The sequence below is a fragment of the Microtus pennsylvanicus genome, chromosome 21 (assembly GCF_037038515.1).
Source record: "Microtus pennsylvanicus isolate mMicPen1 chromosome 21, mMicPen1.hap1, whole genome shotgun sequence".
NCBI lineage: Eukaryota > Metazoa > Chordata > Mammalia > Rodentia > Cricetidae > Microtus > Microtus pennsylvanicus.
The window spans coordinates 3140188-3151022 of record NC_134599.1 but is presented as its reverse complement, the minus strand read 5'-3'; the positions used below and the strand labels follow the sequence as shown (position 1 = coordinate 3151022).

General features: G+C 48.6%; 1 protein-coding gene across 2 annotated transcripts; it reads left to right on the top strand.

The window, feature by feature from the left end:
• Window positions 1-301: 301 nt before the first annotated feature.
• Window positions 302-9407, top strand: Insig1 (insulin induced gene 1). Of its 2 annotated transcripts, XM_075955149.1 has the most exons (5): window positions 302-735; window positions 2523-2647; window positions 3499-3665; window positions 4146-4245; window positions 7545-9407. In XM_075955149.1, the coding sequence occupies exons 1-5, from the start codon at window positions 384-386 to the stop codon at window positions 7572-7574; spliced, it is 774 nt and encodes a 257-aa protein (XP_075811264.1). In that variant the 5' UTR covers window positions 302-383; the 3' UTR covers window positions 7575-9407. The 2 variants fall into 2 exon arrangements, with proteins under 2 accessions (XP_075811264.1, XP_075811265.1); XM_075955150.1 differs by lacking the exons at window positions 2523-2647; window positions 3499-3665; window positions 7545-9407 and having other exon boundaries at window positions 4146-4244.
• The last annotated feature ends 1428 nt before the right edge of the window (window positions 9408-10835 follow it).

Sequence of the window (10835 nt, the reverse complement as noted above, 5' to 3'; positions counted from 1 at the left end):
GCAGCGCCGGACCAGATGACCCGCGTCCTGTCCGCCCTGCTGCCGGCCCGTGCAGCGCGCACTCGCTGGAAGCGCGCGTGCCGGGCACCAGCCCCACCCCCCGGTGGCGTGTGCGCACGTCATATGGGCCGCCCTCCTCCTATTGGCTCCCGCCGCCTCACCAGACCCCGAGCGGACGGGCGCGCGGGCAGGGCGGAGCCGCTGGAAGACACGCCCCCCAGCGGGGCGCGCGGGCGGTCGATAGGCTGAGTGTGGTCACGTGACGCCACCGGCGGCCCGCCTTATAAACGGAACCCGCGCGGGGTCGCGGCCGCTCCTGGGCCGTCCGGGCGCGCTACGCGTGGTGTTGTGGCGTGCTCCTCCCACGGTGCGCCTGGCCGCCGATGCCCAGGCTGCACGACCACGTCTGGAGCTGCCCAAGCGCCGGCGCTGCGAGGCCGTACAGCCTCCCGCGAGGCATGATTGCGGCAGCTCGCTGTCCACAGGGCCCCGGAGCCACAGAGCCCTCGCCCCGGGTCCAGCGAGCGGGAACGGCAGGATGCAGCGCGCGTCCCGGCAGCTGGCACCACGACCTGGTGCAGCGGAGCCTCGTGCTTTTCTCGTTCGGTGTGGTCCTGGCCCTGGTGCTCAACCTGCTGCAGATCCAGCGGAATGTCACGCTCTTTCCCGACGAGGTGATCGCCACCATCTTCTCCTCTGCCTGGTGGGTGCCCCCGTGCTGTGGCACGGCAGCCGGTGAGTGCCCTTCCTTGTTCTTGGAGTCGGGGGGTGGGGGGACGACGACACGTCAGCTGTTGTCACCCTGTGTACAAGAAAAGGGAGACGAGAGGGTTGGGAGCCCCAGACGCGGGCGAGAGACAGGCGGAAGTTGGAGGGACTAGTGATGGAGATGAGGTCAGGAGATAATTGGCAGTTTAAGTGGAGGAGTCGCAGCTGTCTCACGGAGTCAGAAGCCAGGATTGGCCGCCTGGAGAACTGGTGAGGGCAGCACCACTCAGCCATTGGCTGCCTGAGCAAACGTGCTACCCCGCTGAATAACTGAAAACAAACCATCACGTGCGCTCTTCTCCACACTTCCTTCTGCTGATAGTGAGTGCCTTGTGGCTGGCGGCCAAGCCCTCTGGAACTCCAGTAGACTTGGGACAGTAATAAAGGAGGAACCTTTGGGCCTAAGCACACCTATGGTGTCACCTCTCAGGCCCAACGAAACTTGTTACCGTGAGACAGTCTCTGTCTCTCTCTTTCTTTCTTTTTCATTTTGCTGGTTTTACAAAAAAAGTTGACTTGTCACAGCCCAACAGATCCCTGCATATCCCTCAATGCACAGCATTTATTCCAAAGACATCTGTCAGGTGTCTGTGTCCCACCTTGCTTGTCTTTGGCCTTTTGGCCTGTGTGGGTGGGCAGTATAAACTCTGGTACACCTTTCCTCCGGACTGGAGAGACACACCTGCGCCTGTCTGCTTTGAAGCCAGCTTTTATGGACTGCCCGCCTAAGCTTTATGTGCTGGGCTTCGCTGCTGGGCTGTAGCTGAGTCATGGGTTGGATGTAATGTGCAGGGTACTTGATTCCCAAGGTTGCTCTGAGGCTCACCTGCAGCATTATGGGGTCAGCCTTGTGACAGCTGCGTGCTCGTGCCAGGAAGGTTGATGTAGCCTTTGGGACAAAGTTGGCATCTTTGTTTTCAACACACTCTAGGTTTATGGCTGTAATGAGTGAACGTCTTGTTTATTTGGGACTGGGGTGACCTCATACATGTTAGGCAAATCATTTGCCACTGAACTGTTACCCCAGCACTTGAAAGTTCTTTGGGGCATAAGATGTAGATTTGGAATTCTTTTTTTTGTGCGTATGGAACATAAAGTTTGTAATGAAAGTTTTGAGGAATACTTGAGATGGTTTCTCCCCTCCTGAATATGTGGCAGAACCTGCATCTTTCTCACTGCTGTCAAGCCAAATGACTGCAGCCTGAGATCTTGAACTTAGCTGCAACTCACGCGTACCTTGTGTCCCCGGGGGGCTCTCCTTCTTGTACTGCAGACACCCCTTTCCTGTTTTTTACTCTCTTGGTCTCTTCTGGAATATCCAGTTTGCCGCTGTCCAAGTGTTTAGGAGTCTGTGTTTGTGACAATTACTAACTCAGAACCACAAAACTTCTTCCTACTCTGCCCTCCACTTCACTTACATAACCCTCATTTCACACATGAGGAAACAAACATGAGGAGGCCCAGCCATCCTAGGGCAGCCTGGGACTGGCAGCAGAGCTCTCCCTCCCTAGGGCGCTGCCCTCCCCACGGTATGCCACTTGTCCCACTGGGGCCAGGCCTAGGCAAGAGGAAGCAGGGTGAAGTGGCCGTGCCACAGCCTTTTCTTATAGGGTATTTTCAAAATAGTAAGAACTTTGTGGTGCAGGTGATAAATGCCTAGGAAAAGAAGTGGTTTGGATCCTGTTAATAATGACCACACAAGTGCTAATTTTAGCCAGTGTATGCTAATCCTGTTTTTGTTCTTCTTCACATAGCTGTTGTCGGCCTACTGTACCCCTGTATTGACAGTCACCTTGGAGAACCTCACAAGTTCAAGAGAGAGTGGGCCAGCGTCATGCGCTGTATAGCGGTGTTCGTTGGCATCAACCACGCCAGTGCCGTATCCTCAGTTACTGTGACGGGTGTTGATGTTCATTCCCTCATTCTGGACTTCAGTTTCTAGGGCCTTTTACTCATCTTAGGACACTGGGGCTAACACCAGAGGTGGACGTACTCTGCCCCTCAGTCACTGTGGCTCTCGGTGGACTTGATCCATCCTCCCTCTTAGCTTTTGCCCCACTGACATGCTTGTTCCTGCAATAGAGAATTAGTGAGAGCCTTGTTCCTGTTCTCTGTTACAGAAGTCCAGGGCTGCTCAGGTAGCCCCTGGGCTTCTAGTGCTCAAAGATGACACACTCCCTTCACGCAGTGTGCTATGTTTTTGTGCATTATACATTTTCTGTGAAAATGATTGATTTGATGGTAAATGCTTCAAAAACTATGTTTTTAGAGTAACTTGGAACTACATTGTGCATCAATGTCAGGGGCTCTTTCCTTACTCAGATGATTTCCTAACTCTGATAGTGCTAATTGGCAGGCGCTGAATAAACTGACTGACTTGCCCCTGCCCTTCAACCTGGGCTGGTCCAAAGACAGCATGGGGTAGTGCCTGCTTGTCTCCACTCACTGAAAAGAAGGGTTGAGGAGATAGAGACAATATCTTGGCAGAGCTTCATTGCTTGTGGCTCTCAGAAGTTACTATGACAAGCCAGTGCTCTGGATGTGGTACTCCCTGGGGAATGGGTGTCTTAGGTTTGTTTATGTCATCCTGGATGGAGGTGGGGGTTCAGCTTTGTTTATACGCCATCATTACCAGCACGTTACTGTACAATGTGGCCTATGAGTTATTCTGGGGTTTAGTGTTTTCTTATGATAAATTAGGAAACTTTTCCTTAACTTTTGGATCTCTAGAAATTGGATTTTGCCAATAATGTCCAGCTGTCCTTGACATTAGCAGCCCTGTCTTTGGGCCTGTGGTGGACGTTTGACCGCTCCCGAAGTGGCCTTGGGCTCGGGATCACCATCGCCTTCCTAGCTACGCTGATCACTCAGCTTCTTGTGTATAATGGTGTCTACCAGTAAGTGTGTTAAAATATTGCTTTGCTTTGGTAACAACACACATCTGTTAAGTGTAGACGTTTTGTATGTTATTTAGCTTTTTTTTTTGCAAAATAACTTGAAAATCTCAAAATGGTTTTTCTTGGCACATATTAAAAACTCACTATCCAAGCCAGGTGGTGGTGACACATGCCTTTAATCCCATCACTTGGTAATCCTAGCAGAGGCAGGTGGATCTCCGTGAGTTTGAGGCTTTCCTGGTCTACAAAGTGAGTTCCAGGACAGCCAAAATAGGTACACAGAGAAACCCTGTCTCGGAAAAACAAAAAACTCATTATTCATAACTTGGTGAGAAGAAAGTCTGGTGGCCATAAAACATGTCTTTCAGACACTGGTATTTGATGCTAACTGCAGCTCACAAATGTCTCCTACACCCATATCACGGGAGTTCTGGGCCCCAGGCTGCCTGGGTAGCTAAGACTGTTTTGTTTTCTCCCCAGGTACACATCCCCAGATTTCCTCTATATTCGCTCCTGGCTCCCGTGTATATTTTTCTCAGGTGGCGTCACAGTGGGAAACATAGGACGGCAGTTAGCTATGGTGAGTACAGTGCTCGGTGTTCTCTGGACACTTGAGGCTTGTTAGCATGGCAGGTATATTTGGTGTTGATGTTTGTCTCATTCAGATTCCTTAGCAACAGTTGATGAGGATAGTCTATGGTAAATAGAAAATGATACCTAGCTGGGTCTTCCCTAAGTTAGGATGTCCAGATTTTTTGTACTTGTTCATGCTGGAAAGCAACCAGAGCTTCAGGGTGGCCCTGTGCCCTGCAGCTGCAGCCTGTGGTTCTCTAAGTGCATACACCCCTAGGCAGTACTGTCAGCTGTGCTCTAGCATCTCTTGGCAAAGTCAGTGGGTGCAGGCAATGCTATAGCTCCTTGTCTGTAGACAAACCAGCATGCACTCCCTACCAAAAAGTACCTGAGCTCAGGCACCGGGAAAGAATGGTCCAGAGAGCTCTAGAGTATGGCTTGACCACTGTGTAAAGGGGCCGTCTTGTTGGGGTACTAACTTTCTTCTCCCTGGGAGAGAAAACAGTGTCACCTCCTTACATCCAGGGTCACTTCTGAGGCAACTGGACAGCTGAATGCACAGTCTTGTAGTAGATCTCTTCACCAGGCCACAATTGCCACTTGAACACTTTAATTTTAAAGATAATGTGAACATTTTAGTCCAAGAGGACTTTGACACATGGGCTTAAGTGTAGTGAACTTTACAGGAGGGTGACTAGAGAGAGCCGTCGCACACAGGGTTGAGCTCCAGGGCTTTCTCTGAGTGCTTATCTCAGTGTTTTGTGCTATTTTTAAACCGCCACCTGACACCCGCTCAGGAGAAGCTGAAGTTGAAGGCCACTTGGATATCTCACAAAAATTCCAGTCGTTTCTAAGGGCTTGTACTAGAGGTGTCTTTCTTTTCTGTCCCTCTAATCTTCTCCAGATCACAGCCAGTCAGAAGTGAACTGTCTCTTGTCTGTGATGGAGAGGTAGAAAGCTGTCCTCAGCGTTAGCAACCTTGTCGGAAGCCAGGTGTGGTAGGACGTACATATCCCCAACACCAGGAGGCTGAGGCCAGTGGGTCTTGAGCTGAGCCTAGTGTGGGTTACTTACAGAGACCTTGTCTTAAAACAAACTACCCCCGAAAATACGAGATCCATATCACATGAAAACATGACAACACTTCTCTCACGCTCACTCCCCGCAGTGTGCCCAGGTAGTTACCAGAGGAAGAAAGGCTTCCTGGTATCTCGTGTTTTGAGATTTGTCCTCAGACTGGCAGAGAATGCCTGGGCTTTTGAGCTGAGCTGACCTCAAGCAGGTTGACTAGTGTCAGTCTGAAAGGTGTTTGGAGTTGTGACCTCTGAGAGGGTAATGTGTGTAGAGGCCAAGGCTCTCCTATCTTCGGGAATCAGCATGCCTGGGAAGGAGCATGCCGCAGTCTAGACACCTAGAGATGACGGACACTAGAGGAACTGTCCTAGGAACCTCTGCTGCCCTCTGTGTTGCCTGTAGTTCCCTTGAACATGAAGCCCTGGGCACTCCCAAGGAGAGCCATGCTCAGAAACTCAGCTTATAGACTTAGAGCAGTTTCTTCCATGTGGAGCTTTTGCTGTTGTTCGTATGTGCCCTTTGTCCTGGGTGTCTGAAAATACAGCAAGCTTGTCACCAGCCTGTGTGTTTAGAGAAAATTCTTGCCATCATTTATAGAATCTGCAGCCATTGCTGTTTGCATTTATAAAGCCTTTCCCCAGAAAGTCAAGTTTCAGATTGCAGACAGCAGTTCAGTATATGCGGCTCCTTGTCCCCTCTCCCACAGGGACACGAACTGTGGAGCTTGCCGCCCTACTGTTGGATTCAGTTAGTCTTTCCTGCTGTCTCCTGACACAGTTGAGTCACTGACTACTGGCCATGTCTGTTGTTACTTAGTGGAGCCCTCAAGCTGTGAAGTAGAAGCTATGATTAATGTGTTGTAAATATGGAACTTGATGTTTGCACAAGTATGTGCAATTTGAGCCATGCTACTCATTGATATACTATATGGCCCTTTAACATGTAGCAAATGGATGTAAAGCTGATGTAAACAAGCCAGGGTCCCAGATGCAGTCTTCCATTTAGGATGCACTATGTAGCTAGCCTTAGTGAGCAGCCAGGTGCCAGGGAGTCTCAGCCCATTGGTAGCTTCTTGAGTCTTTCGTCTTTTACATTAATACAGGCTTAGTCTCCTGAGGACTGTAGATTCTAAAATTGTCTTTAGTTTGTAGAATCAGTAAATAGATAGTATAATTTGGTGGTTTAACTTTTTTTTCCAACTGTTTATTAAGAATCTGACCTGGACCAGGTGTGGTGCATACTTTTAATTCCAGCCATTGAGAGGCAGAAACATGGTCACTGTGAGTTCCAGACCAGCCTAAGCTACACTCAAAAACGGAGAAAGAAAACAACAGCAAAAATAAAGGAAGTTTGCTTACAGCCTTATTCATTTATTTATTTATTTAGGTTTTTCAAGAGAGGGTTTCTCTGTGTGACATTCCTGGCTGTCCTGGAATGCGCCTTGTAGACCAGGCAGGCCTTGAACTCACAGAGATCCACCCGCCTCTGCCTCCTGAGTGCTGAGATTAAAGGCCTGTGCTGCCACCGCCCGGCAGAAGGCATGGCATACTCTGGGGTGGCTTCACTCTGACCCCCATTTCTGTCTATCACTCGTTGATCCCAGGATCTTATTACGTATGGCTGCTGAATGTGGGAACACTGAACAGAGTAGGAGGTCTCTGGGCTTCCAGAGGATGGGTGTGTGAATTAAAGTTTGTCTCTCCTGCATTGGCAGCTTGTGTTTCCTCTGTCCAATCAGCTCTGCCGACGAGACACCGTCCTACACATGGTCAGTCCTGCAGGCCTGGCAATGACAATGATTCCCAGGCTTGAGCTGCTGCCAGGGCAGGTATAGCAGAGGCCTTGGGTCTGATCAAGGCTCCAGCAGAAGCCACCTACCTTTTACACATTAAATCCGATTTAAAGTAGGGCCCTAATTGCACCGAGTCAGCTCTGAGGTGCACCTGTCCTACCTTGTCGTGGGTGGCGGTGCTTTGATAGTGTTTCCTGTGGCTGGTGGCTTAGTCACTCAACTTGTCACTGTCTGACTCTGCATAACGGGTGAGCAGCAGCACTTTCTGAGGTTTGGATTGTCGGAACTTCATAGGTGAAGAGCTAAGTCTGCAGCCTTAGCAGCCTGAAAGGTGGTCTTGGCACTCAACCTGAGCTGCCTCATCCCCAGACAAGGAGATTGTATAAGTCCCAACTATTTAAACATTCCACCACTGACTTTTCTTCTTCTTTTCCACATAGGGTGTTCCGGAAAAGCCTCACAGTGACTGAGCTTCAGGGCATGGTTCAGAGTGGAAGCAGGATGCGGAGACACTGGTCCTGGGTGTGATGAAGACTCTTTTTCCTCAATGTCCCATTTAGACTGGGCTGCTGATGATAAATGACTCCTGAACAAGTGTTCACATGGTCTAGACTAGCAAGTGGAGGCAAGGACCACTCACCTAAGTCTTACCTTGCTCACCCACCCTCACGGCTGTCTGCTCTGGAACATTCCATCCCAGGCTGTATGAGAGTGGGGTGGGGGGTCAGTTTCCTGAGTATTAGATTTCATTCATCATTCAAAGCAAGTTGCCATATTTCAAAGGCTTGAATCAAAATGAACTACCAACCTGCAGTTTTGTGTCAGTGCCCAAAGGAGAGAGGCTGATGGTGCTTAACAGACATGAAGTATGTGTAGTAAGAGTATTTATCCAGAGTTAAAATAGGGTTGTGTAAAAGGGAGCGGGGAGAAGAGCAGCAGTGAGTTGGAGGAAGGTCATGCTCCCAGGAGGTCCAGTGCAGCCACCTCTCCAGGTCACGCTCAGGCAGGCGCTCACATGTGGGTCTCAGCAGTGTGGGAACTATGCTTTTCACTGCCAGGGGTTTGTAGACAATCTTCCTGAGAGCCAAGGGCAGCGCAAAGTGATGATTCTGCACCGTGATGCTGGACTTTTCTCCTCAATTTAAATGAAGTTTTGTCCACAGTTGGGACCATCTAAGAGTGAGTAGCTGTCTGTGCTGTTTGAGTCGTAACGAGCCGAAATTGTTTGTGTCACTCCAAAGTGCAGAGGACTTTTCCACAGCCCTATGGACCTTGCAATCTGTGATTGCCTTGTAAAAGGTTGAGTGCGCACGTCACTGCATTAAACACGCAGTGTCCTGTACGCGTTGAATGGCATAGACCATGTGGGACCTAATTTGCAAGTATTGGGTCTTCGACTTCAAGTGCAATGTGTATGAAAACCAATCTGAGCCTTGTATTCTCTTAAATATTTATTTTTTTTTTGTTTTTTTTTACCGCGTGAGCTGTTCCAGAGAAGGGTTCTTGGGTCATTTCAGAGGTGCGTGGAGGCGAGCTCAGCAATACTCGTGTCAGCGTGACGCTCCCTCAGTCACACCCTCCACTGCACCCCAGTCCTCGGACATACTCCAGTTTTGTGAGTTTAGTCATTTTTACTTACAAATTTACCTTTTTTTGTATTCTACAATGTAAGTGTTTTTGGTTTGTTTTAAATTCTGTGGAACTGACTCGATGACGCAGAAGTTGGTCCCCAGGCAGGACAGACACTTGGTGCCTGTGTGGACTTCCGGGTTTGGGTTCCCTCATGTGCTGATGCTCATTGGGGTTTTGCTTAGTTTGTTTTGAGGAAAATGTCGGGAGTAAACTGGTTTTCTGAAACTACTTTGGTTAAGAGAAAATGGGTTGTTCTGGACTTTGGAGCAATCCTTAAAATTTCCTGGAAATAAAAACAAATGGTCCTTCGAAGGCGTTCCTCAGCAAATACTTCAGTGTCTTAGGAAAACCAGAAGCTACTAAAAGCAAAGTGAGTGAACTTGGTGATGTACTTGATCATATATGATTCTTTTTCTCTTCAACTGGAAATAAATCTATTAGAAATAATGTAGCCAAAAAATGTGAATCCGAAGGATGTTTTTGCCAATAGTTTATAGCAGGTACACTGAACCAAAGTGATGGAATTTATAAAACTGGTAATTAGTACCAACCACATCCACTGTCCCCGATCTGAACACCCAGCGAGGTTTACGTCCATGCTAAGGTTGCAGCATTGTGTTCTTTTTGCATTCTTTTTGTTTGTTTTTACTTTTATTAAAGGTTCAAAACCAGCTGTTGCATTTCTGAGTTTTTCTTTCTGAGGAGGAGAATGGCACCTTGGTGTAGGGTGTTAGGATTCACGAGAAAAGGGTTTTTCAGTTTGATGGAGTTTTGACATAGTCTTTGGGAAGTGCCCTTTGAAGGTGTTGCCTATGTAGTAGGAGCTAAATGGAGCCAAAAGGAACCTCCCACTGCCCCCACCCCTACTGGTAGGTAGAATGAAGCTGGGTCATCACAAGGCCATCACCTGCTCTCTCGCAAGCTGTTGGTGACAGGGTTTAGGGTGGAGTGATTGACTGTGTGCAAAAAGCCATCTTTCCTCCTTGTGCTGAAAGAATGCGTATTACTTCCAGGGTAGTCCCACCATGCTTACCACAGCCTTGATTGCCTTACAGTTGGCAGCTTTCAGCACTGGGGACCTTGATGCTATACTGAAGGTGACCCAGTGCATGGTAACACAGACACACACCCATAGGTTCCCACTGCATCCGAGACAAGGTTGACACTGAGCAGCCACAGTGGTCAGGGTGGTGCTGTACACTTCTCTAGCTGGACACCCAGCCTTTATGCGAAGGAACCAGTGTATGTTGACTCCAACAGGGAAGCTCACTTTAAACTTGTGTTTTGGAGGCTAAAACTCCCTGAATTTTACTGGTCATTGCATGAACTGCCATTTCATTCATGAAAGGCAAGGTAGGAGATTCACAAAATACTCCCACCAACTTCTCTCAAGCCATTTGAGAGGACTGAGTCCATAGGGGCTCATTATTGACTTCATTGATTTCATTTACCAAGTTCTTCAGATTCCTGGGTCCTCACATGGGGATTTGCTTGACAAATTTAAATGGCCAGTATGTTGGTAAAGTGTAAAAAGGCTGGCCCGCATCTCCTGCTTTCTCCCACCCTCCTAGACAACCTGTAGCTACAGCTGCTTTCTTCCTGCAGCTTCAGGTTCTCTTTGTGATAATGAACCACACAATAGATAGCAGCCATAGGGTTACCACAAGATTTCAACAGAGACTCAACTCCACACATGCTGTGGGAAGTTGTCTGCTCCCAACCCATCTGACTTCTTGCTTACTCTTGGGGTTGGGGGAGTCTCTAGCAGGCAGCAGACTGCAAAGCTTATATTGACAGACAAGGGTCCAGAAATAGATCTGAGTCTGATACCCAAAGAATACTCTGGATTTCCCCTTAGATACTTCTAAGACATACCTGAATTTTAGCATTTATTGAAGTATTTGGCAGTGCCTGGGTAAGGTCAGTTCCCTAGTCTTTGAGAAGAACCACTTATTCCAGAAAGGCTTAACTGAGGAAGATTCAACTTCACTCTGGTTGCTCCATCAATAGGCTAGGGACTCAGACTGAATAAAAGGGGAAAACAGGAAGCCAGCTGAGTGCCAGCATTCTTTGTCCTCTGTGAGGAGATAAGCTCACAG

Coding starts and splice junctions, on each gene's coding strand:
- Insig1 (XM_075955149.1), top strand. CDS start 384: ATGCCCAGGCTGCACGACCACGTCTGGAGCTGCCCAAGCGCCGGCGCT. Junction 2,648..3,498: donor GCATCAACCACGCCAGTGCC/GTATCCTCAGTT, acceptor TTGGATCTCTAG/AAATTGGATTTTGCCAATAA. Junction 4,246..7,544: donor TAGGACGGCAGTTAGCTATG/GTGAGTACAGTG, acceptor TTTTCCACATAG/GGTGTTCCGGAAAAGCCTCA.